A 27,444-nucleotide genomic window follows, 5' to 3' on the forward strand; every position below is an offset into this window, starting at 1 on the left:
GTTAGGAGCCGGCAACAGAGCGCGGCAGCGGTTGAAACCTGAGGGGCGGGAAGGCCGTTGTTTGCAAACAGTGCTGAGGGGGCCTAGAAACCGCCGCCCCGCCAAGCGGCGCGGGGGAGCCTTGAAACGGCCGGGGGGGGGTGGGGGGGGGTCTCGAAACGATCGGGGGGAAGACTTGAAACAATTGCGCGAGGACTGGGCGCCCGAAGAGTGAGGGGTTGAGTAAAGTGGGGGGGGGGGGGCGCCTGGAAACAGCCAGGGTTTTGTGTCGGCGGAGGGAATAAACCTTTAAGGAGAGTTGGCGGCTCCGGCTCCGCCTCTCCTCCTCCTCCTCCTGAGAGGCCTCGGATCAATGGCGGCGCCGGCTGCGGCTGCCGAGGCCCGGCCCGGCGCCGGGGAGCTGCCCAGCATCTTCGCACCCGAGCAGGACGGCGAGCTGGACGAGGATGTCAACGGGGAGCTGGAGCCCGACCTGGCGTCCAAGGTAAGGGAGGGGGAGAGAGAGAGAGAGCTGAGAGGACGGGCTGGTCACTGGGCCAGAGGGGCTCCTACACTACACTCACCACGGCCAAACCTTCGTGCAACGTAGAAGATAAGATACACACAAAATGCTGGAGCAACTCAGCGGGACAGGCAGCATCTCTGGAGAGAAGGACATGCATGGGTCGATGCCCTTCTTCGTGCAGGCCTCACAGCCAGTAAATTCAAACACCTAAGATAGAGCCCAAAAAAGCTGGTGTTATTCAACAATCATTCTGACTGAAGAAGGGTCCCGACACGAAAAGTCGCCTATTCCTTTTCTCCAATGATGCTGTCTGATCCGCTGAGTTTCTCTAGATTTTTTCGTCTTATATTCGGTGTAAACCAGCACCTGCTGTTCCTGCACAAAACTCTGAATCGCCCAGCTGCACACTGGTCCATCTACTCATTCGGAGCCGCCAAACATGTCACGGGCATTGTCAGCAGCACACACTGCTATGTTGCCCTTCAGATCTCAAAGCCAGCTACGAGATGCTGGAGTAACTCAGCGGGACAGGCAGACTGACCCCCTTCTCCATTCCTTCTCTCCAGGGATGCTGCCTGTCCCGCTGAGTTACTTCAGCATTTTGAGTCTATCTTCGGTGCAAGCCAGCTTCTGCAGTTACCTCCTACACATGATGACTTATCTGCCTAGACACAGCTTCTTCCTCCTTATCTTTCCGTCCTTGGAGTTGCAACTTGTTGAGTTGCATGGTTCTCAAGTCTGGAGCGCTTAGATGTAGAGTATAGAAGTTCTGGGTGCTACATCTTAGCATAGCGTTAGTACTTGTGGTGGATGGGTCAGATAAAGACTGAGTGTAATAAAAGGGAACTGCTGATGTGGGTTTATACTAAAGATGGGTGCAATGTGTAGGAAGTATCTGCAGATGCTGGTTTACACGGAAGATTGACACAAAAAGCTGGAGTAACTCAATGAGATGGGTAGCATCTCTGGAGGGAAGGACTGGGTGACGTTTCAGGTCGAGACCCTTCTTCAGACCTTCAGCATCTACAGACGGGTCTCGACCTGAAACATCACCCATTCCTTCTCTCCAAAGATAAACACAACAAAAAGCTTTTCACTGTACCTCCAAACGTGTGACAATGTGCTAAACTAAACTAAAAGCTGGAATAACTCAGAGGATCAGGCAGCATCTGTGGAGAAAAAGATTAAGCATATAAAGTTACTATAGTATTGACTTGCTGGAATGACACAAAGTATTGCAGGAACTCAGCAAGTCAGGCAGCACCTTGCGAGGAAATGGTCAGATGCTATTTTGAGTTGAGATGCGTTCTTCAGACTCTTGCTTTGGTCAAAGTTTTCTTCCTGAGAATTCAGAACATTGTTAAAATGGTTATCTATTAATGAGTACTGTGGTCAGCAGGGTAAAGTCATTTCTGTTTGTTATGGGGTTTAGGACTATGGTATAGTCTCTTGAAGGGTATGGCTTGTTTTTAAGGTGCAAATTAAGAATTACTTGTACATGTGAAAGTGTGGCAGAAATTTGGCATGTCTACTTCTAGGATTGATATGTATTAATTTTAATAGTAAATGAAAGTGCTGAGTGAGTTGCGTTCATTATCTATACGGCACGGATTTAATGGGCTGAAAAGGCCTCTGCTAGTGCCAGCTCGGGAATTTCCCTTGTTAATTAACCTGTTCACAGGTTAATTATCCTATCAACATGCACACCTTGGGATCTGGGAGGAAACTTGCACACCTGATTTGGGGGGGGGGGGGGGGTCAAAAAGAATTATCTCATTCATTGAAGGAATAGAATATGCAAAGTCAGTGTGGACACAAGTATATATCAAGATTGATCCTGGGAGGATGGTACTACAAGGTGGCAGCTACTGGGTCTAATGCTGTGTTGCCTCTTTTGAATTGTTTAAAGATGCAGTTTGGAAGCAGGGGTTTCAGCCCACCAAGTCCACGCAGACCTGCGATCACCCTATACACTAGACTATCCTACACACTAGGGACAATTTACAATTTTACTGAAGCCCATGAACTATCAAACCTGCATGTCATTGGAGTGTGGGAGGAAACCGGAGCACCCAGAGAAAACCCACATGGAGAACGTACAAACTCCGTGCACCCGTAGTCTGGATGAAAGGCGGGTCTGTGGCGCTGTCAGACAGCAAGCTGACCACTGTGCCGGGTGTTTCCCAGTGACTGGGTAAGAACGTTGATGTTGGTTCACCTGATCTGGAAGATTTTGCAGTTGACCCAGGTGATCTCTCTTGCAATTGTGAGGTGGCTGCCGTTTTTATGCTCATATTTCCTTCAGACATAAGAGATTGTGTGGCCAGGAGAGTCGGCTTTCAGATCAACAAACCTATCAATCCTACCAAGCCTGGTATCAATTCATCTTGGCCTCTTATGTTTCAATCAAATCACCTCATTCTTCTAACTCCAGTGAATATAGGCCCAATTCTCTTGGTCTGTTCTCACAAGACAACAGTTAATAATAATAATAAATTTTATTTATGGGCGCCTTTCAAGAGTCTCAAGGACAGATAGGGTAGACGGTCAGAACCTTTTTTCTGGGATGGAAATGTCAGAAGCCAGAAGGCACAGCTTTAATATAGAAACAAGGAACTGCAGATGCTGGTTTACAAAAAAAAGACAGTGCTGGAGTAACTGCATCCCCGGTCCTGGTACCACCCTCAAATCCCTTTCTAGCTTGACAACATCTTTCCTATAATATGATGACCCAAACTCTATTAAGCAATGAATCATGGAGCCTTTAGAATCTTTGGGTAGCAATAACAAAAATAAACTTAAAGCTATTAAGAACCTCTAGTTTTGAAAATCCTGTGAGAGAAAAAAGGTTTGTTATTGCAAGTCTAAAATTCTCCAATTGTTTTTCTAACTCAATTTTCTATAACACAAGATTTCAAAAAAATATTGATGGCATTATAACAAAACTGCCTGCACTTGTTTTGGATGCAGTGCAGAAAAGTAATGGGTTGTAGGACATATGCAGCACAGGAACTGGCCCTTCTGCGTCGAACATGATGCCAAGATAAACTAATCTCTGCCTGCATAGCATCTATATCCCTCCTTTCTCTCCACATTCATGTGCAAATCCAAAAGGTCTATTAAATCCCACTCTCATTTCTCTCCACTTCATCCCACGGCAGTGTTCCAGGCACTCACCACCCTCTGTGTAAAAAAAAAAAAAAAAAGCAAACCTGACCCATACATTATCTTTCAACTTTGCCTCTCTCGCCTTAAAGCTGTGCCTGAGGGGTCCCGACAGAAAACGTCACCTATCCATGTCTGAAGGGACTGCTTCCACACTGTATGATTCTAAAGCATCATTGCAAATATATCAATGGAAACAATTTCTTGTCAATTTCATTATCCATGTGGTGAAACAGACAGTATTCTTAAGAGACACTGGTTCTGATTACTCTGGAGAGGTTACACAACATAACATTTCCCCCTAAACAGATTTTTATTTGGAAGATGGCTTTTTTCTGCTTGTCAATTTCCAAAGTAACTTTCAAATAGTTCTCAAGTTCCTGATCGAAAACTTGTTTTAACCAATTCCGCCCATGTCATGCAAATCGTTTTCCTTAATTCATCCATCACAATATATACAATTCGCAGTGTGGAAATTACATGCATTTTCTTCCTTTGGCGAAGGAGATCAAAACTGTTGCAGTAAACCAGTGAAATCTGCAAGGTCTCTAAAGTTCTGGTAAGGCAACTGTAGCGTTTAATAAAAATAACTGCAGATGCTGGTTTATACCAAAGATGGACACAGTGCTGGAGTAACTCAGCGGGTTGGGCAGCATCTCAGGGGAACATGAATAGATGATGACTGAAGAAGGTTCCCGACCCGAAACGTCACCTATCATGTTTTCCGTAGATGCTGCCTGACCCATTGAGTTACTCCAGCATTTGTTGTCTGTTGGATTAAGGGTAAAGTATTAAAATTCCAACTCTTTAATTGTATGCAAAAGATAGAAACAAAAATGATGACAGTAACTGGTATTACAGGAAAACCAGCAGATACAATAACCACAAACAAAATGTAGAGTGATGAAACATAGGCAGGTAGACAAAAATGCTGGGAGAAACTCAGCAGGTGAGGCAGCATCTATGGAGCGAAGGAAATGGGCAACGTTTTGGGAAACGTTTCGAGAAACAAAAAGACAATGATTTAAGACTGGATATAATTAAGGAAGTACAAATGGTTGTGCAAAGTGAAGTTGAAAGTGATAATGTTTAACCCAAGCTTGAGGAAAGATATTGGCTTTAAAATCATTGTGCCTTGTCATAGTGGTGTTTCACACCCTGGGCATTGGTTTATGCAGTCATTGTAGTGTATACAAACCTGATATCCTATTATTGATGAAACAAGAGTCGCATATCCACATTGTTTAATCTCTTTATTTTTTAAATGACGGGTTAACAAGTCGGACTTAATCCTTTATTTGAAAGATCAACTGACGTATATTTCTAGGACTTTCCACTTTTGTCTCTGATTTCTAGTAATTGCAGGTTTGCGGTACTTTTGTTTACTTCGTTCATATTTAGATACGTTTAACATTCCATGCAGCAAAGTGAAGTCTCCCTTGAATAATTAACTGTTGCTAGATTCACTTTAGAAGAAGCTGTAAACACCTGTTAGCGTTGTAGTTTAATTAAAAAATGTTTTAGAGATATAGTGTAGGGAAGGGCCTTTCGGCTCCAAGTCTGCACTGACCAACAATCGCCCCGTACACTTGTTCTGTCCTACACTCTAAGGGCAATTTACAGAGGTCCGTTAACCCACAAACCTGCACACCTTTGGAGTGTGGGAGGAAACTTGAGCAACCAGAGAAAACTCATGCTGTCACACAGAATGTGTAAACTCTGTACAGACAACACCTGTAGTCGGGATCGAACCCATGGCTCTGGCGCTATAAGGCAGCTTCTCTGCTGTGTCGCTATGCCACCCTAACTATTCAGGACATGGTCGATACTGGTGGACTATATCTTTAAATTAGGTGAGAATGCTTCACATTCGACTGACTAATCAATTTATTTGGGTAATTGTGCTATAACTTTGTTTTCATCTAGTTTGCGTTGGTGAGCCCAAGTTCGGAGCAGTACGACTGCTTGCTGAAGCAGCTGAGAGAGCGAATGGATGAGGGTTGTGGGGAAACTATCTATGTGATCGGCCAAGGCTCAGGTAAAGTTTAAACATACTTTTACTGATTAATAACTTGTATGATTCCTATGTATTTTATCTATACCATCAATCTACAGAAATCAAATAACCTACAAACCTGCACGTCTTTGGAATATGGGAGGAAACCGGAGCACCCGGAGAAAACCCACGCTGCCAAAGGGCGAATGTGCAAACTCTGTACAGACAGCACCCGTAGTCGGGATCGAACCTGGGTCTCTGGCGCTGTAAGGCGCAACTCTACCGCTGTGCCACTGTACCTAAGCAGAATTGGCAACTCTGTATTCCGAGGTGCAGAATTTTCAGGGGGGGGTGGGGTAAAAGGAATTGTTAGCCAAGAACCTCCTGCCCCATCAGCATTGTTGATCAAGGAATGTATTACTTCAATATTTAAGGAGGATATCTAAGAAGTCTCCTTAGAGGAGGCCATAACAGGTTAGGAATAAAAAGGATGTTGAAACTTTTAGGGAGTATTATAAACCACCTAACAGTTAACAAGAGATGGATAAACATATGCAGGCAGATAGCAGAAAGAGGTGATAAAATGAGTTTATGGTACAAGAGGATTTCCGTTTCTCAATTATAATTCGGATTGCCTAACTGTCGGTAGACCAAGTTCTGCTCTCTCTTCCCCCTCCTATTTAACATTCCCTTAGCTAGGAGTACACCACAGTGTGCAGTGTGACTGGGTCCATTTTTAAAGTTCCTGTAAATTGTTTTTGTTTCCAGAAGGAAAATGAATGAACAGTGCAGTAAGGCCTGCTCCATTTATAAGTTTGTTAGTTTAGTTCAGAGATACAGTGCAGAAACGGGCCCTTCAGCCCACCGAGTCCGTGCTGATCAGCGGTCCCCGCACATTAACACGATCCTACACACACTAGGGACAATTTACACTTGCACCAAGCCGATTAAACTACATACCTGTACATCTTTGGAATGTGGGAGGAAACCGAAGATCTTGGATTTATAAAAAACCACACGATCATGGAGAGAATGTACAAACTCCGTACTTGGTCGGGATCGAACCCGGGTCTCCAGCGCTGTAAGGCAGCAACTCTGCCACTGCGCCACCATGAACCCCCATAATTCAGAGGAGCAGAATCAGTTCATTTGGCCATCATGTCTACTCCACCGTCCATTCATGGCTGATCTATCTTTCCCGCTTAACCCCATTCTCCTGCCTTCTCCCCATATCCAGTTGACTCCTTTACTAATCAAGAATCTATCAATCTCCACCTTGAAAATTCCCAATAAATTCCCGGGCTCTTGTTCCAGATGGCAAGAAATACGGACTGAACGATGACGACATAGAGGCATCTGTGGCGACCGTCAAGAGTCTGTCGGAGCAGATCTACTCTGACCTGATCCTTCTCCGTGAGCGGCAGGAGGCAGGCGGGAAGGTGGCCGACTACTTGGTTCGCAAACGAGTTGGGGAGAATGACTTTCTGGAGGTCAGGTAAGGAAAAGCAAAACAATTTAGTTTTAATACATAATAAAGTTATCATTTATATTGGACATTATAAAAATATTCGGGTCAAATTGCACCTGTGGAAAATTGGAGTAAATCAACAATATTGTTTGGGATGTAGGATAATTTGCTGCCTGTGTTTCTTTCTCACTCCTGTTTTCCTGGAAATGTTGGAATACTTGTGTGGAACAGTTCATTTTTACTGCTGACTTCTGCAGGCTTGTTATTATTGGCTCGGAATAGTTTAGGTTGGAGAAACAGCGTGGGGGAAAAAGGGCCCTTTGGCCCACTGAGTCCGTGCTGACCAACGATCACCCGTACATTAGTTCTGTCCTACGTACTCGGGCCAATTTACAGAAGCCAATTAACCTAAAAAACCTGCACGTCTTTGGGATGTGGGAGGACACTGAGCACCCAGAGAAAACTCATGCAGTCATAAGGTGAACGTACAGACTCCGTATAGACAGCACCTGACGTCGGGCTCGAACCTGGGTCTCCGTTGCTGTGAAGCAGCAACTCTACCGCTGTGCCACTGTGCTGCCAGAATCTAATCCTGACCAAGGTTATGCCTCCCAATGCAGCAAGTGAAAATCAAGTATTTGCAGAAAGTTAAAATGAATTAACTGATTTTAGAGGGATAAAAAACTGAGATTCCTACTGGAATGCGATAAGAAAAAGATACTTGCGCATTTCTATTGCATTTTGTGCATCCCAAAGCATTTTATAGCCAGTGAGGTAGTTTTAAAACTTTGTAGGAAATGTAGCAATCTCTAGGAAAATGATCAATCCCGTACTTGTGGTGCTTTGGGTGAAGGATAAATATTGGCCGGTACATCCATTCCCATAGCTGACATCCGAGGCCGACTTTGCGGGCTGGTGTCTAGGTGCCTGGGCGGACCAGTCCAGTACCGTTTGACGACTCTCGGAGCCTATGGCATCTGCTCCAGCTAAACGGATAATCCAGAACGGCTCTGGAACCGAGGGTGCTGGAAAACGATGGTGGGCCTGTATAGTTTTTATCCGAAGATGCACACGAAAAGCTGGAGTAACTCGGCTGGACAGGCATCATCTCTGGAGAGAAGGAAAGGGTGATGTTTCGGGTCGACACCCTTCTTCAGGCTGTAGAAGGGTCTCGGCCTGAAGAAGGGTCTTGTTAACTCGGCTGGACAGGCAGCATCTCTGGAGAGAAGGAATGGGCGACTTTTCAGGTCGAGACCCTTCTTCAGGCTGAAGCAGGGTCTCTTCCCGAAAAGTCACCCATTGCTTCTCTCCAGAAATGCTGCCTGTCCCGCTGAGTTTCTCCAGCTTTTTGTGTCTACCTTCGGTTTAAACCAACATCTGCAGTTCCTTCCTGCGCATTGAATAGTCTTTTCACTGACTGAATAGCACGCTACCTTGGTACATGTGGTGATAATGAACTAAGCTAAATCTTGTGGCCTGCAGTCATCAGAGTTCATTTCTCCTCCTCCTCCTCCTCCCCCCAGGGTAGCAGTGGTTGGGAATGTGGACGCTGGGAAGAGCACACTGTTGGGCGTCCTGACGCACGGCGAGCTCGACAACGGGCGGGGATTTGCACGGCAGAAGCTTTTCCGGCACAAGCACGAGGTGGAATCTGGGCGGACAAGCAGCGTCGGCAATGACATTCTGGGCTTTGACAGTACTGGCGATGTGGTGAACAAGCCCGACAACCACGGAGGGGGGCTGGACTGGACAAAGATCTGTGAGAAATCCACCAAAGTCATCACCTTCATTGATCTCGCCGGACATGAAAAGTACCTGAAGACGACTGTGTTTGGAATGACTGGGCACTTGCCGGACTTCTGCATGCTGATGGTAAGAGTGTTGAACCAGACTAGTTTAGTTGAGATACAGCGTGGAAATAGGCCCCTCGGTCCACCGAGTCTGCACCAACCAGCTATCCCCGCGCACTAACACTATCCTACACACACGAGAGACAGTTCACATTTGTACCAAGCCAATTAACCTACATACCTGTATGTCATTGGAGTGTGGGAGGAAACTGAAGACCTCGGAGAAAACCTGCGCAGGTTATGGGGAGAACGTGCAAACTCCGTACAGGCAGCAACCGTAGTGAGGATCGAACCCGGGTATCTGCCGCTATAAGGCAGCAACTCCACTGCTGAATCATGGTTAGCTACAAGATTAGTGTTTGACAGCCCTGGGCTTGTTTAGAAGGATGAGGGAGGAGCCTCATTGAAATTTATGAATAGTGAAAGGCCTGGATAGAATGAATGTGGAGAGCATGTTTCTACTAGTGGGAGTCTAGGACCAGAGAGCGCAGCTTCAGAATAAAAGGGCGTACCTTTAGAAAGGAGATGAGGAGGAATTTCTTTAGCCCGAGTGTGGTGAATCTGTGGAACTCATTGCCACAGACAGCTGTGGAGGCCAAGTCATTGTGTATTGTTAAGGTGGAGATTGATCGATTCATGATTAGTATGGGTGTCAAGGGTTATGGGTAGAAGGCAGGAGTATGTGGTTGAGAGAGAAAGATAGATCAGCCATGTTTGAATGGCAGAGTAGACTCGATGGACCAAATGGCCTAATTCTGGTAATATTGACTGACCCTTATGGCAATATTGACTGACCCCCTCATGAATCTTTGCACATCCCCAATCCCTTCTACTCGTCACTTTAATTTCACGTTTCATTTATTTTCTTGTGTTTTATGACTATTGGCAGACCAATTTCCCTCCTGGGCAACTTGGCCATATTAAGTCTTTTCCACATCTACCCAAGGGAGGGTCATTGTTATCCCACTTTCTCATTTGGGGGCAATTTTGCAGATGCCAATTAACAGGTTTGTAGGATAATTGGCTCGGTAAAAATTGTAAATTGTCCCTAGGATAGTGTTAGTGTCTGGGGATCGCTGATCGAAAGGGACTTGATGGGCCGAAGGGCCTGTTTCCGCCCTGTATCTCTAAACTAAAACGTATGCTATATCTATTTCTATATCTTTGATAGAGATGTACAAAATTAAGCAGTTAGTTTTTCCCCGACGGCAGTATCACATTCCATGCTACAAAACATTTAGTAAATAAAAGCTTGTAGTTTTGTTGCGGGAACTCCCTGATAATTACAAGACTTCATATTTACACAAAATGTAAAAAGGGTGTCACGTTAGCGCAGCGGTAGAGTTGCTGCCTTTCAGCGCCGGAGACCCGGGTTCGATCCTGACCATGGGTGCTGTCTGTACGGAGTTTGTATGTTCACCCTGTGGTTGTTGACTGAGATCTTCGGTTTTCTCCAACACTCCAAAGATGTACAGGGTTAATTGGCTTCTGTAAATTGTCCCCATTGTGTTGGATAGTGCGAATGTGTACGGGATGATCGCTGGTCAGCGCAGGCTCAGTGAGCCAAAAGACCCGTTTCCACACTGTTTGTCTAAAGGTGTGGACTAATGGCCTCCCTTTATTGCTATTTAAAAAAAAAAATAATAATAAAAATCTGATTTTTATCCTGTTGCTAGTAAATAGGTTTTTGGCAATCGATTATACTGAGGTAGGATTTCTGCAAGCAGACATGCACAGGGAACTGTGATGTAAACATGCCTGAGGTAAACATGGAGGTCACTTATTATCGGGGAGTCTCGGAGGCAACATGAGCTTTAACATGGCTTTGACTCTAGTTTCTAATGTTGAGACTAGTACTGTTCAAACCACTGAAAAGTGCACAAAGAAAATAAGCCATAGAGTCTGTGACACGTCGCTGTACCGACTCTCGCTTAAAACAAGTGGCAGTTGAGTACATAAAATGTGTAGTCCCTAATGAGCAAAATTCAGTTACAACACAATAGCAACCCCTCTCTTTGCCAAATGTAATAGATTCTTGGAGTGTAACTTGACAGAGTGCATGATTTGTGGGGCATCGATGTCTACTTTGAGATCTAGATGTGATTGTTTAGTGTCGAGCCCTGGTCAAATTTGTAGGAATGAAAGCTGTGACCAGTACCCAGATGCTTGGATTAATGGGCAGATAAGAGTTCAATTCCCACGATGACAGCTGGAGATTTAAATTTGTTTAGCTTTGGGATACAGCGCAGAAACAGTCCCTTTGGCCCACCGAGTCTGCACCGACCAACGACCCCCTCACACGTGCACTATCCTGCACACTAGGGCACGGGTGAGCAACCTTGTTCTGCATAGGGGCTGCGACGCATGTCTGTGAGCGGATGGCGGGCCACATCTATCACATGTACACATGGATCCCGCCCCGGTTGGCAGGCATCAAATCACGTGTTCACAGAAGGTGGACAAAAATGCTGGAGAAGCTCAGTGGGTGAGGCAGCCTCATGCAATCCTTGCATGTCTCACCTGCTGAATTTCTCCAGCATTTTTTTTTGTCTACCGTCGATTTTTCCAGCATCTGCAGTTCTTTCTTAAACGTGTTCACAGAAGGTGCACGGCCGTGTGGTACAGCCAGAGCTTGGGGTGCCTGGCTGCTGCTCGGCGGGCTGGATGATTACGGGGAGAAAAAATCCACCCGGATGATTTCGGGTTGCGGGCCGCATTTTTGGTTGCCGACCCCTGCACTATACAATTTTTACCAAAGCTAATTAATCTACAAACCTGAACGTCTTTGAATTTTGGGGGGGAAACTGGAGAAAACCTGGAGAAAACCCACGTGGTCACAGGACAAACTCCGTACAGACAGGATTGAACCCGAGTCTCTGGCGCTGTGAGGCAGCAACTCTACCGCTGCACCACTGTGCCGTCCTAACTAGCCTACCTATGACAGCAAACCCTCTATTCTTGCTGCTGAGCCGTCCATTAAAAGTTCAGTAAGCCCCTTTGGGCAGTTAGCAAAGCGCAATAAACATTGGCCTTCCCAGCAATGTCTATGTTCTCTGACAAAATGCAGAATGGGGAAAATAAAGTGGCCACTTTCAGAAAGAACTAACTCTCTTACTCTTCACTAAGTGCCGACTGCTCTGGGTGGACTGAGGATCAGGAGTGGTAGCCTTTGAAGTCAATGTCAAAGAAGGGTAAATGGATAGTCTTTAATTTGGCAGAGTTAACTTGGCCAACTGAACCAGCCACTGTGCAGAATATAGCCATTGGAAGCAGAAAAGATTAAACATAATATCTCAAGTCGCGAGCTCTAGAACTGTGGCGAGCAGGTGCAGAGGCTTGAGTGGTAGGAACGGAGCTTCCAATGATATGGTGCCAACCATGAGTTGTATCTAAGATATACACAAAATGCTGGAGTAATTTAGCAGGGCAGGCAGCATCTCTGGATAGAAGGAATGGGTGATGTTTTGGGTCGAGACACTTTGCACTGAGAATCGGGAGAGGGAGGCAGAGATATGGAAGGGCAAGGTTTGAAAAGGGGAGATCAAAGGGGATGAAGATCATGGAGAATGTATAGATCCTTGTTAGCTGAGGTGAAGGTGACAACGAAGCATACAATCAGTAAAATTTAATTGGGGCAGCGTAACTAGTTGGAGAACTAGGATGGGGAGGGGGGAGAGGGATGGAGAGAGGGAAAGCAAGTGTTACTTGAAGTTAGAGAATTCAATGTTCATACCGCTGGGGTGTAAGCATCTTCTTCTTTCGTGTGGCGTGCACAGCCTAAAGTTGTTGGACAACTTGTTCTATTTGATCTTCCGTTTGTGCACGTCGAGTTGATTGCATTAGTCGAAACAGGGCGGACCACGTGAAGATTGCAATCTTCCACCCCAGTTGTGAGCTGCCCAAGTGAAATATGAAATGCTGTTTCTCCAATTTGAGTTAGGCCTCACTCTGACAATGGAGGAGGCCCAGGGCAGAAAGGTCATTGTGGGAATGGGAGGGGGAGTTGAAGTGCTGAGCAGGATTGAAAGATCGGGTAGGTTTAGGCGGACTGAGCGGAGGTGTTCAGCAAAACAATCGCCGAGCCTGCGCTTGGTCTCACTGATATACAGGAGTCCACACCTGGAACAGCGGACACAGTAGATGAGGTTGGAGGAGGTGCAAGTGAACCTCCGCCTCGCCTGAAAGGACTGCCGCGGTCCTTGGACGGAGTCGAGGGGGGAGGAATCATTCTGATGTTGAATATTATTTTATTAAAGGTTGGCAGCAATGCCGGAATAGTGGGGATGACGAAAGAGCATCTGGGGCTGGCACTGGCCCTCAACGTTCCTGTCTTTGTTGTGGTGACCAAGATCGACATGTGCCCATCCAACATCTTGCAGGGTAAGTGGGAACATTCTGGGTCTCCATTTTATGTAAACCAGCGAGGGTTGTCCTTGCTGTGGTAGAGACACCATGAGAGCACCACTTTAACCACCTCTTGCTCAACAGCTCAATGGTTTCTTTATTATCACGTGTATCACGTATAGTGAAATACTTTTGCATTCTGCTCCTCGAGATTATCACCACGCATAAGCACAACTCCCCTCCCACCCCGCCCCTCTGGTGCAGAACAGCCCTCTGAGCCTATATGCAGTAGATTACATTGTGGCACCATATTACAGTCACAGCTGCAGTCCCGCGAACTGTTGTCCTCCTCCTTGCTTGGCCCTCTTCAGCCCTTGTTCCCTGGGGAACGCCTCCGCAGTTGCCCTTGAAGGCACAAAAGGTAAGACCCCCCCCACTGGTTCTTCTTACTGGGCCCTTTGTCCAACGCCTGTCACCGTCTTCCTCCTTTCCGGGCAGGTTCACGGCTCCGTGGCGGGCGGGCCAGGCCTGCTGTTGGAATATGGCCACAACATGCCGACCCTCACCTCTCCAGGCACGGTTTGCTGGTATTCCTTTTGCCAACCTAAATGGGGGGGGGGGGGGGGGGGGGGGGGGGGCTTTGATAATATTGATGTTAACTTTTAGTTCAGTTTGGAGACACGGCACAGAAACAGGCCCTTTGTCCCACCGAGTCAACACCGACCTGTGATCCCCTGCACCCTAACACTAACACACACCTACAGACAATTTATAAATTCTCCAAGCCATTTAGCCTACAAATTTTGTACGTCTTTGGAGTGTGGGAGAAAACCGTAGATCCCGGCGTAAACCCATGCAGGTTCACAGGGAGAACGTACTAATTCCGTACGTCGGGATCGAACCCGGGTCACTGGCACAGTGAGGCAGCAACTCTACCGCTGAGCCAGTGACCCGGGTAGATGATTTATCTTGCCGTTCTTAGGGAATTGCCTGTAAACCCGACTCTGAGGTTGTATGAAGCTGTTTATTACGGACAGAGTTGCTGTCTGACCACTTTTCTGCCTTGTATTTGGAAAAGGTTGGTCATGTTTACTAGACATATCCATGTTCTGAAGCAGATGCAGAAGTGACATTGTTTAATCGTAAATATTTCCGCCGCACCTTAACACCTGACAGGTGTGACTCGGCTTTTGTGTGAAAATGTATATAGAACTACAGCTGCTCCTCGACCTACGATGGGGTTACGTTCCGATAAACCCATCGTAAATCGAAAATATCCTAAGTCGGAAACGCACTTAATACAATTTGATCACGTGGCTGGAAGTGAGCTGCGTCTCGTTGTTGTTGTCTAGCATTTGCACCCTCGTAAAGTCGAGATGTCGCAAGTCGGAGCATCGTAAATCGGGGATCATCTGTACCCCCCTCCCCCCCCCACCTACGTTCCTCTCTCTGGCGTCACTTCTACTACAAAACAGCTCCTCCATTTCCCATTCCATGTCTGAGCTCTTGGGATTATAAACCACATGTGCTAAGAACATGCTTTATCCTGTCATCTACTGGCTTCTTCTCTCTTTCCAGCAATGAAAAACTTCCTCCCCAAAATGTCACAATATGTGTTGGGGATGCTGCCTGACCTGTTTCCAACACTGACTTTTGTTGTAAACTAACATCATTTCTTTGTTTTTACTGCCTCCATTTCCCATTCCTGCTCTTGGGTTAAACACATTGCAAACGACACATCTACCTTATTTAAGCTTTCCTGTGATAATGTGTCCTGTGCCAACTGTTGGAACACTGTGTACTGCCTGGACATTGCTGATGGGTTTAATTCCTGTGGTAACACAGTATGCTGCCTGTGTACTGCTCGTGAAGAAGGGTTCCGATCTGAAACGTCACCTATCCTTTCTCTCCAGAGATGCCGCCTGACCCACTGAGGTACTCCCAACACTTTGTGTCTACCTTCAGTATAAACCAGCATCTGCAGATAGACACACAAAGCTGGAGTAACTCCGATATTTATCTTTGCACCGCAAATCTTGCAGAACCAAATGTCCATTTGTCCAAAGCTTCGATGAACTTCAGGAATTTGTTGGTAAGGAGCGCCACATACACATGCACTGTTCCGTGTAGTTTATTAGTATGAAACCGGAAGGTAGACACAAAAAGCTGGTGTAACTCGGCAGGTCAGACCGCATCTCTGGAGAAAAGCAATAGGTGACGTTTCAGGTCTATACCCTTCTTCAGACTCGGATTGGGGGGGGGGATGGGGAAACAAGAGATCTATCTCTCATCTGCAGTTCCTCCCTCCACATTTTGAATGTAAAAAAAACTGAAAGGTTGTGTTCTGTCCCTCTTTATTATCGACTAGAAACACTGAAGTTGCTGCAGCGGCTGCTGAAGTCTCCAGGCTGCAGGAAGATCCCCGTCCTGGTTCAGAATAAGGACGACGTGATAGTAACGGCATCAAACTTCAGCTCCGAGAGGTAACTGCTCTGGTTTAACTTGTGTGCCTTTCACTTAGTTCAGTTCAGTTTAGTTTATTCACCTGTGTACCGAGGTACAGTGAAACAAAATGTTGTTGTATGCTAACCAGCCAGCAGAAAGGCAATACATGGTTGCAATCGAGCCATTTGCAGTGTACAGATGCATGATTTAACAAGTTGCCCACCCTTTTAATTTCTTCAGCGTAGTAACTCTTGCCTGCATATGGTCCAATGATTCATTGCCATTGCCCATGGATATGGTGACGCAGCGATTGCTACCTCACAGCGCCAGAGACCGCGTGTTCGATCCTGACTATAATGTCTGTACGGAGTTCGTATGTTCTCCTCATGGCCTGTGTGGGTTTTCTCCGGCTGCTTCGATTTCCTTCCACACAAGACCTAGAGGTTTGTAGGTTAATTGGCTTAGTGTAATTGTAAATTGTCCCCAGTGTGTGCAGGATAATGCCAGTGTGCTGGTGGTCGCTGTACGGCACGGACACGGTGGCCCAAAGGCTTGTTTCCGCACTGTATCTCTAAACATAAGCGAGTTGCTCGGTTAACTGACCATTGTTGACCAGTTCGAGCCTTGCCCTGTTGCCTACGAGGTTGGGGTTCTCCAATTGATGCACCATAAGGGGGTTGTTTGACCTGCCAATGTCTCGGACTTATTCCTGGGATGTCAGGACTTTCAAATGAAGAAGGACTGGATAGACTCAGCTTATACTCGCTAGAATTTAGAAGATTGAGGGGGGGTCTTATAGAAACGTACAAAATTCTTAGGGGGTTGGACAGGCTAGATGCAGAAAGATTGTTCCCGATGTTGGGGAAGTCCAGAACAAGGGGGTCACAGTTTAAGGATAAAGGGGAAATCCGTTAGGACCGAGATGAGAAAAACATTTTTCACACAGAGTGGTGAATCTCTGGAACTCTCTGCCACAGAGGGTAGTCGAGGCCAGTTCATTGGCTATATTTAAGAGGGAGTTACATTTAGCCACAAGGGCCACATCTATCAGGGGGTATGGAGAGAAGGCAGGTACAGGATACTGTTGGATGATCAGCCATGATCATATTGAATGGCGGTGCAGGCTCGAAGGGCCGAATGGCCTACTCCTGCACCTATTTTCTATGTTTCTATGAGCAGTCTCAATCAATCATACCTCCCTTTTTCTTGTGTAATGTTCTCTTTTCACTAATTCATGTGATCCTGATGTTTAATCTACATTCACTCTGCCAGGGAGTACTTCTGCTTAAATGAGGAGAGCTTCTCCAAGTGGCTTGTTGCTGTACTACAAGAAGCTTTAGGGGTTTAAAGAGTTTGAGCTCACAAGAGAAGTGCAACGCTACTGTCATGTTACAATAGACAATAGGTGCAGGAGTAGGCCATTCGGCCCTTCGAACCAGCACTGCCATTCAATGTGATCATGGCTGATCATCCCCTTGACGACAAGAAGTGCGTAACTGGCGCGGGATACTTTGTACCTTTGTCAGCGCCCTTTATGTGGCAACACTTTGCATACCTTGTGTATGCAAAACACAGAATGAATAAGTTTATTGGCCAAGTATTCACATACAAGGAATTTGCCTTGGTGCTCTGCCCGCAAGTGACAACATGACGTACAGTGACAGTTAGGAATGACACATAAAATATTAAACATTAATAATAAAAAATGATCGATTAAGAATTTCACTGACTTGTCACATGGGACAATAAAGTATTCATTCATTGATTCGTAATGGTGGTCAGAGATATTATTGCTGAGAAAGCTTCACGAGTAACTTCCTCGCCCAGCTCTCAGTCTTGATTCGTATGCCTGCCTCTTGTTTAAGTCTTTGAGTCTGTCGGAGAGCGAGGAAGGCCCCCGAGAACGAAGGGGGATCATGGGGGGGGGGGGGGGGATTGCTAGGAATGACCGGTGAACTTGTGGCACTTGTGTACTGCCTGGGTGAGGTCTGCTGCATGGTTTACCGTGTTGTATGCAAAAACAAAGCATTTCTCTGCAGCTAGATGCATGTGACAATAAACTATCGTTGAATGCATTGAATCACCTGTAACTGAGCCTGATCTTTCTCTACCCTCCCCCCCCACCCCCCTCCCTCAAGGATGTGCCCGATTTTCCAGATCTCCAATGTGACTGGAGAGAACCTGGAGCTCCTGAAGATGTTCCTGAATCTGTTGTCGCCACGGACTAGCTTCAAAGAGGACGAACCAGCAGAGTTTCAAATTGATGACACCTACTCTGTCCCTGTGAGACCCTTTACTGTTGGGTAGAGGATGGGGGGGAGGGGGGAGGGGAGGGGGAATGATACAAGCAATCGTGTAAAATTCCTTACCAGTCCTCCATGATCAAATTGTGTCGCATCACTTTCAGCTCAGTAAAAATATCTCCCCTCGTGCCACAAGTTGTTGAATTGGTCAATAATTAAGGGGAGGAATTACCGAAAGGAAATATTTTGGGATGGGTGACCCCCCCAAAGGAGCATACTTCATCAAAGATTGTGGGAAGTCAAAGTTAAAACGATCCACTGCTTGCTATGGAATAGTGTTATGGTTCTTGACAGTCTGGACATTATGCAAGCCCAGCCAGCCAAAATTATGGCTGCAGAAGGATAAAAGTGAACTGCAGTGAGTCGTGCCTTGTTTTTCTGTACAGTGTACTCCTGAACTAGGCTCTGTAAAATGGCTGCTTAGCTGAAACCATTGAATCCTGTATTACACAGTAATCACTCTTGACTTTGCAACAGTTATACACACCTTAATTTGTCTCTTGGCTAAATATTGTCAAGTAAATTCTAACCCTAGCTGGACTCATGAAAGTATGCACAGATATTGCTGGTCTTTGTAGGGAGAGTGTATGTTCGTTGACCAGGTTTAGCCGCTGCTTGGCATTAAATTGTAATCCCCGCAATGCTCCCGTTTGATTGTGTTTCCAGGGTGTTGGAACAGTGGTATCTGGAACAACACTACGAGGTCTGATTCGATTGAATGACATTTTGCTGCTAGGACCCGACCCACTGGGGAACTTCATCCCCATCGCAGTGAAGTCCATCCACAGAAAACGGATGCCGGTCCGTGAGGTGCGAGGTGGCCAGACGGCGTCCTTTGCTCTGAAGAAGGTACTTGCTCTTTGCTTCACCCGGTTGGCAGTTTCGCCCGTGATGAATAAACTCCCAAGGCACGCTTGCCCTAATACACAATCTGATTGAATGAGGGTGGCGGGTCGGTAGAGTTGCTGCCTCACAACGCCAGAGACCTGGGTTTGATCCTGACTACGAGTGCTGCCTCTACGGAGTTTGTACTATGTTCTCCCTGTGACCTGCGTGGGTTTTTTCCGGGTGCTCCGGTTTCCTCCCACGCGTACAGGTTTGTAGGCTAATTGGCTTTGGTAAGTTGTAAAATTGTCCCTAGTGTGTAGGCTAGTGTTGCTGATCAGCTTGGATTCCGCATGTTTCCGCGCTGTATCTCTAAAGTTGCAGTACCAGAGACACGGGTTCGATCCTAACTAACTGTATGGAGTTTGTACTTCTGGGACCCAGTGGTTTTTCTCCAGGCGCTCTGGTTTCCTCCCACATTCCAAAGACATCTAGGTTTGTAGGTTAATTGGCCTCTGTAAATTGTCCCTAGTGTGTAGGATAGAGCTAATGTATGGGTGATCACTGGTCAGTGTGGATTCGTTTGGCCAAAGGGCCTGTTTCCATGCTTTATCTCTGAACTCAAATCTAAACTAAAGCTAGAAGAGTCCAGAACCAGGGGCCACACTTTCAGAATAAGAGGTAAGCCATTTAGACCGGAGATGAGGATACACTCTTTCACACGGAGTTGTGAGTCTGGAATTCTCTGCCTCAAGAGGGCGGTGGAGGCTGGTTCTCTGGATGCTTTCAAGAGAGCTAGATAGGGCTCTTAAAGATGGCAGAGTTAGGGAATATGGGGAGAAGGCAGAAACGGGGTACTGATTGGGGATGATCGGCCATGATCACATTTGAATGGTGGTGCTGACTCGAAGGGCCGAATGGCCTACTCCTGCACCTATTGTCTATTGTCTAAGAGAGATGGGGCAGTGCTGTGTACAGGCTGGGGACTGTCCTTGGTCCCAGTGTGCTTGTGTTATGGAGACTGCTTTCTATTTTCCACCCCCCTTTGCCTCGCATGGAAACACGCCCTTTTGCCCATGCCAACCAAAATGCCCCATCTTCACGTCCCACCCACCTGCCTGCGTTTGGCCCATTTCCTTCTACACCTTCCCTATCCGTCTGCGCGTCTAAATGTCTAGCTGTGTAGCGATATCTGTCTACCAATGAATTCTTGATCATTCTGCTATAATGTTTCGTGTCTTCCGAGTCATTCGTAACTGTCATTATGTCATGTTGTGGGCGGAGCACCAAGGCAAATTCCTTGTATGTGAATGCTTGGCCAATAAACTTACCTGTAAACTACAGCTGATTTATAGGCACAAACAGCTGGAGTAACTCAGTGGGTCAGACTGCATTGGTGGAGAAAAGGAATAGGTGACGTTTTGGATCGAGACGCTTTTTCAGACTGAAGAAGGGTCTTGACCCGGAACGTCACCTATTCCTTTTCTCCAGAGATCCTCTCTGACCCGCTGAGTTACTCCAGTTGTTTGTGTCTATCTTCAGTTTAAACCACCATCTGCAGTTCCTTCCTACGCATGCTGACACGTCACAGTTTGCATTTTGTACTTCAGATATCATTGGAGATTGTTCAATGGGACTCCATCACTGATCGTCCCCCTGGCATTTTTGTTCCCTCAGATTAAGCGGTCGTCCATCAGGAAGGGCATGGTGATGGTGTCTCCGAAGCTGAATCCTCAGGCTTCCTGGGAATTCGAGGGAGAAATCCTGGTGCTGCACCACCCAACAACCATCAGTCCCCGCTACCAGGCCATGGGTAAGCAAACGGGATGGAGTCTCTTTGGCAGAATATTATTGAGAGATAGGGATTTCAAGTTCACTCTTGTAATCTTATTTGGATTAAAGAAGGTTGTGGCTCCCCAGTTACTAGAAAATCGTGGTGGTGGATCTGTCGTCCCATTTACGTTTTAGAAACATGGAAAAATAGGTGCAAGAGTAGGCCCTTCGAGCCAGCACCGCCATTCAATATGATCATGGCTGATCATCTAAAATCAGTACCCCGTTCCTGCTTTTTCCTCATATCCCTTGATTCCGTTGGCCCTAAGAGCTAAATCTAACTTCCTCATGAAAACATCGTGAATTGGCCTCCACTGCCTTCGGTGGCAGAGAATTCCACAGATTCACAACTCTTTGGGTGAAAAAGTTTTTCCGCATCTCGCTCCTAAATGGCCCACCGCTTATTCACACAATAACCCAGTCACACAAGAGTTGCGAGTTCATAAGATGAGCACAATTGGGCCATTTTGCTCATCAAGTCTACCCCGCCATTCAATAATCTTTCCTTCTCCACTCCATTCTCCTGCCTTCTACCCGTAACTCCTGACACCCTTACTAATTGAGAAACTGTGAAGACAGAGGAAAGGATGTGGAAGGGGGGGAGGGGGAAGAGGAGGGGAACGTATGCGAGTCTGAGTGCCCGCTTCATTTTGAGTCTCTCTGGAACCCAGTGCACTGCGGCAGCATTCGCCAGACTGCCACCATCCTGTCCATGAGCAAGGACTGCCTGCGTACGGGTGACAAGGCCAACGTCCACTTCCGCTTCATCAAGACTCCCGAGTATCTGCACGCCGACCAGCGCCTGGTTTTCCGAGAGGGCCGGACCAAAGCTGTGGGGACCATAACCAAGGTAAGGTGGGGACGGCTGCCATGCTGGGTCGTAATGGGCTCTCTGCACCAGGGTGGGACCACTGAGCCACATGTGGTTCAAGTGAAACTTCTATTAACACACGCGAGGTTTTAATTTTGATGATGATCCATTTGCTGGTGATGTGGACAGACGTGCACACTCGATCTTTTGCAAAGTTCCTTTCCATCGTACAGGTCCACTGCTGATTTTCCAGCGTTGGTGGTCTGGCATCTCCTTTAATTTGGACAAGATGACGAGGGCGCGCTTTAAGTTCTCCCCCCCCTCTGTGGAAAATCCCATGTGGTCAGGGGGAAGTGCATCCAAACTCCGTACAAGCAACACCCGGAGTCGGGATCGAACCCAGGTCTCTGGTGCTGTCAGGCAGCCACTGTGCCGCACTGAGGTGGTGGGATTGGTCTGTGCCGCTCTGCATGCGGGTCTTGTAGAACAGCTGAGAGGAGGGGGAGGGCATACGTCCTTGTGGCTTTCTGATCAGTCGAGGGGAGGGCAGTGAGAATTAATCTCGGCTTCCGTTGCAATCCAGCTAATACAGACAACAAACACGTCGCCCTCCAACACCAAACCACTGCAGCTGAAGATGCAGTCAACAAAGAAGGGCACCTCGGTGAAGAAGGAGGAGATGCCGATGGCAGCAGGCTCCACCCTTGAGGACGGTCTGTCTCCGGGGCAGGCGGCAGCCCTGCACACACTCAACCAACCTCAGGTGGGAAACCTGCCCCGTTTGATTTTCAATGTCCCTTTAAAGGAAATGTGACCATAGTCTACAGCATGGAGACGGACGGGCTCCTCGGTCTGAATCCATACGGTCAAGGACCCATTTACGCTTTCAAAAAAAAATGTTGACAAAAAGCGCTGACAAAACTCAGCAGGTCAGGCAGCATCTCTGGAGAGCATGGTTAGGTGACATTTCAGGTCAATGCCATTTGTTCCACAGCGAAATCTCAAGGTGCTGCCTACTTTAAGAAAGTTCTCCTCGTTCTCAGGGGAGTTTTGTAGAGATCGCTCTCTCGCTGTCCCCCCCCCCCCCCCCCCCCCCCCCCCCCCCCCCCCCCCCCCCTTCACGATTCCTGCTGCATTTTAAGAGGGAGACGGAGGGGTCTTGACCTGAAATGTCACCTCTCTGCGTTCTCCAGAGATGCTGCCTGACCCGAGTTATTCCAGCACTTTTTTTGTGTAAAGCAGCATCTGCATTTTACTGTGTAGTGTAGCCATTCACACTAATCCCGTTTTCCTGTTTCACTTTCCTTCTTAGTGTACTAACTTTCCCAGGTGATGGTACACAAAATGCTGGAGTAGTTCAGCGGGTCAGGCAGCACCTCTGGGATGATGAAGGGTCTCGACCCGAAAACGTCACCTTATCCTTTTCTCCAGAGATGCTGCCTGTCCAGCTGAGTTACTCCAGTACTTTGTGTCTTTATCTTCGGTGTGACCCAGCATCTGCAGTTCCTTCCGATACAACGTTTCCAGGTGTTTGGCTTTGCCTGCTAGAGTTTGAGGCTCTGGGCTGGAGCAGAATGGCTCAGCGGGGACTGTCTCACCTTTTGTTCACTTTGTCTGTCTCTTTGCTTTCTGTTGCTGCCCGCACGCTTCACAGATGCCTTCAGAGGAGAATAAACATAACCGGGATGTTAATAAGGAAAACAAGGTAGCAGTATGGTTTTATGTTCTGCTTTATTGGTTTGGCTATCATGGTGACCAATCTGCATCTACACATCAGCACCCTGTTACCAATGCTGAAAGTTGATCTGTCCTGGTCACGGCTGAACGGAATGATGACAGATTTTTGGATTGTGCTGTAATTAATGATTGGAATCAAAATTTCAACTCCCTTCCTAAAATTGAACATTGCCCCCTGTGGACAAGAGCTCAAATCTTCCATCTTCCAAATAGCCTTTTGGCACAAAATGCTGAAGTAACTCAGCAGGACAGTCAGCATCTCTGGAGAGAAGGAATGGGTGACGTTTTGGGTCGAGATCCTTTTTCAGATTACATAGAAAATAGGTGCAGGAGGAGGCCCTTCGAGCCAGCACCACCATTCATTGTGATCATGGCTGATTGTCCCCAATCAATAACCCGAGCCTGCCTTCTCCCCATATCCCTTGATTCCACTAGCCCCTAGAGCCATAGAAAAGCTATAGAAACATAGATTGGCACTATGTAGTTGGGCAGGGCTTGGTCAAGACTTCAGGGCCTGGCACTGTATTCATGGGCATGAAAAAAAAACTACTCTGGGTTGGAACAGTGGTAGAGTTGCTGTCTTACAGCGCTGGGTTCGATCCTGACTGCAGGCACTGTCTGTATGGTATTTGTAAATTCTCACCGTGACCCTGTTCCTCCCACATTACAACGATGTGCAGGTTTGTAGGTTAATTGGCTTCAGTAAAAATTGTCAATTGTCCCTAGTGTGTAGGATAGTGCTAGTGTATGAGGTACGTTGGTCTATAAACTAAATCTCACATCAAACCAATGGTCTGTGCCAGTAACTGGGACTATGCTGGCAAGAAAACAGCATCTTTGGAAAGAAAGCTAGAGTTGAATAAACGTGATTATCACTCGGGTGGGGGTTTGTTTGGTTTGCTGTGGGCAATGGCTGTCAAACCCCGGCCATGTATTAAAAACCCAACACGATGCAGATCCCCCTCCAAGGACACGAGCAAAGTAACGGCTGTCTCTAGTACTGTAATGCAGAAACTACCACTGTGCCATCGTGCCACCCCAGAGTGAATTTAGGAGTGGCACAGCGGTAGAGTTGCTGCCTTGCAGCGCCAGAGACCCCGATTCGATCTGGACTACGGGTGCTTGTCTGTACGGAGTTTGTACGTTCTCCCTGTGACCTGCGTGGGTTTCCCCCGACAACTTCTGCTTCATCTCGCACTCCATAGACATACAGGTTTGTAGGTTAATTGGCTTGATATTAATGTAAAATTTGTCCCCGGTGTTGGTTAGTTAGCGTGCGGTGGGCCGAAGGGCCTGTTTCTGCGCTGTATCTCTAAACTAAACTAAGTGCCCTTTGTTAGGTATTGTGCGACTGCCGGAACCGAGCAATTGGCCAAATGCTAGCGGGCATGATATGCAAATCCTGTGTCAGCTACCCACTTGTCACTTTGTCATCTAAAGAATGTCTTGTATCAGTTTCTCCTGTCTGGTTTTCTTCGCAGCCCAAGACGAGTGGAGGCAGAAGGCGAGGAGGACAAAGGCACAAGGTGAAATCCCAGGGAGCTGCGGTGACTCCAGCCAGTGGCTGCTAGATCTGTCACAAAGTGACTGCAGAGCAAGGAGAGACCGACCGTTCTCCTACCATCTCAATCACTGCTTCCCTTGCCCGTTTCCCCTCTCCGACCCGGGAGGGAAAACCCAAACCACAGCCCTCTTATAGAAAGATTATGGAAGTATCCATAACCAATTAGGAAGTGACATTGTTTCCTTTTTTTTTTAAAAAGAGATGTTTTTGGAATGGATTTTAACATTTTTTAAACCATTTGCTGATGTCAGTGTCAACTTTGTCTCTCTTGAACTTTGTGCATGTGTGTCGCTTTTTTGATATAAATATGTTTAATCACACATTTGTCGATTGAACTTGAAGTATGCAAGGGAAATGCATCGATTGTTTTAATTCTAGAATTAATTTTTAACTTGTACTGACCACCTTTGTTTTAATTAGACCCTACAGTTCATTCAATCTTTTGGCTGTGACTGAATTATTTATTAAAGATGCTGTGTCCGTTTTATTCTATTTTCAAGGAGGTTGCAGTGACCTTGATAGATCTCTGTAATTGATCCTGTTTTGTAGTTTTATTTAAAAAGAAAACTGCTATATAGAAAGGGGTATGAAACTATTGTTGAACCAAATTGCCAAGACTAGTTATTTGAGATGGTGTAGCCCAGATCATGGGTACAACAGAATTTTAAATGCACAAGAAACTGCAGATAGAAGGTAGACAAAATTGCTGGAGAAACTCAGCGGGTGCGGCAGCATCTGTGGAGCGAAGGAAATGGGCAAAGTCTCGGCCCGAAACGTTGCCTGTCCTTCGCTCCATAGATGCTGCCGCACCCACTGAGTTTCTCCAGCAATTTTGTCTACCTTAGCATTTAAATGCATCTTGGTCCTCTCTAACCTTTCCTCTATAACATAAATGATCTGTGACAAAAGAGGAAACCGGTTTTTAGAGAGGATGTATTATAACCAGCCTACTTAATTTTTGATCAGAAACCCAAGCTGTGGTTGGGTGTAAGCATGCTCGGTGGGCCTATGGGCGCTGCCCTGTAACTTAAGTGACTTTTGACGTGGTGAACAAACGTAACAACTGTGTTTGATTGGCTTTGGTCAATAGGGTTAGTGGCCTGAGGTTTCTATTGAATAGGCCCCAGTCTTTCAGATGTAGAACTGCATATACTGGTTTATACCAAAGATGGGCACAAAGTGCTGGAGTAACTCAGCCACTCAGGCGACATCTCTGGAGAAAAAGGATAGGTGACCTTTCGGGACAGGACTCTTGTTCAGTCAAGCGCCCCGACTCGAAACGTTACCCATCCTTTCCAGAGATGCTGCCTGACTCGCTGAGTTACTCTAGCACTCTGTGTCTATCCTGGGCCTTTGAGATGACTGATTTACCTTCTACCGTTCCAGTCTGCACAAGACTGATTTGTTTGAAATTTGAAGAAGACTTTGAAGAAAAGTGGAGCTGATTAAGTTGGAGGTTTTGCTGTTATGCCTGGTGGAGGGAGGGAGGTGTGGAAACTTGTGAAACCCTGCCAACAATGGTCCACTTGCCAGCCTGTCTGTTACTTGAGCTGTGGCGGCAGTGGTGGAGCCTTTTATTTTAAACCTCCCTGATAATTGGTACTCCATTCACAAACATTTGTGGGAGCTGTGTTGGTGGGAACAGACCTTTGAGGGATTAGAATGTGTAGATGTTCACATTATATACTGAGTACCACGACAGGTGTTTATGTCCGAAATGCTGACACAATCCAAGTGCTTTATTTTGCCCAAGACCTTTTTTGGTCCCAAATATTAAATTTCCTAATTGCTGGTGCACGGGATGTGACTTGGCTGGGAATGGCACTCGGTCTTGAACAGGATCCTATTCTCGTGCCTCATTGTTACGACTATTCCACAAACACTGGAGGTCAGTCATGCACTTGGCAAACCAACAACAAGGTGTATAAATTATGTCTTGGGAATGTTTTATAAACTATGCTTGTGCCTGGTGCTAATGTTGGGCAAATTTAATGTCCAAGAGACCAATGCAGTGTATTTAATGGATCACAGTTCAATAGTGCTGGAGGCTTTTGAGTTGGTTGGAACTGATGGGCTCCCTATATTTTGGTATCTCTCAGAAACTGCCAACCCCTCAATCACCTCCACTAATGTTCAAGTCTAGAGGCATATTGAAAGATCATCACCAGAGGGCTTCAGTCCTCTCTGTCCAAGGACGTGGACATTGTGCTGTATTCATTAATAAAATGGTTCCATTTCATTGAGCTGTGGCTTGGTTTGGTTCATTAATCTGTCTGCTCTCTCATCTGGGATAAAAAGAAAAAGTGCTTTAAGGATGTCTGTAAAGCACTGATCAATGAGTTGTAGAGTCATTCGATTTGAATATTTTGGATGGGGCATCTTGGCAAGGTTAGGCTGAAGGGCCCGTTTCTGTGCTGTTTCAACTGTTTGTATTTGGTTAAGTCATTCTTTCCATTTATTCAATCTGCTGTATTTCATAGTTTCAAAATGGTTGTGTGGAGAATCTAATGGGCTGTTGATCTATTTGTTCATTGAGTAATGAGATCCAATCGAACATGGAAGCCAAAGCAGGTCATTAGCTTTTTACAAAATTGACAA

At 46.5% G+C, this 27,444-nt stretch overlaps 1 protein-coding gene across 2 annotated transcripts; it reads left to right on the top strand.

Annotated features, from left to right (window-relative positions):
• Nucleotides 1–238: 238 nt before the first annotated feature.
• On the top strand, nt 239–27,089 carry LOC129713794 (GTP-binding protein 1-like). Of its 2 annotated transcripts, XM_055663096.1 has the most exons (13): nt 239–484; nt 5,597–5,708; nt 6,981–7,161; nt 8,658–9,006; nt 13,241–13,364; nt 15,697–15,811; nt 17,912–18,056; nt 18,743–18,925; nt 20,579–20,714; nt 21,406–21,584; nt 22,129–22,308; nt 23,200–23,250; nt 24,764–27,089. In XM_055663096.1, the coding sequence occupies exons 1-13, from the start codon at nt 353–355 to the stop codon at nt 24,851–24,853; spliced, it is 1,977 nt and encodes a 658-aa protein (XP_055519071.1). In that variant the 5' UTR covers nt 239–352; the 3' UTR covers nt 24,854–27,089. The 2 variants fall into 2 exon arrangements, with proteins under 2 accessions (XP_055519071.1, XP_055519073.1); XM_055663098.1 differs by lacking the exon at nt 23,200–23,250 and having other exon boundaries at nt 242–484.
• The last annotated feature ends 355 nt before the right edge of the window (nt 27,090–27,444 follow it).

This window comes from Leucoraja erinacea, chromosome 37 (genome assembly GCF_028641065.1).
Source record: "Leucoraja erinacea ecotype New England chromosome 37, Leri_hhj_1, whole genome shotgun sequence".
NCBI classification, from domain to species: domain Eukaryota; kingdom Metazoa; phylum Chordata; class Chondrichthyes; order Rajiformes; family Rajidae; genus Leucoraja; species Leucoraja erinaceus.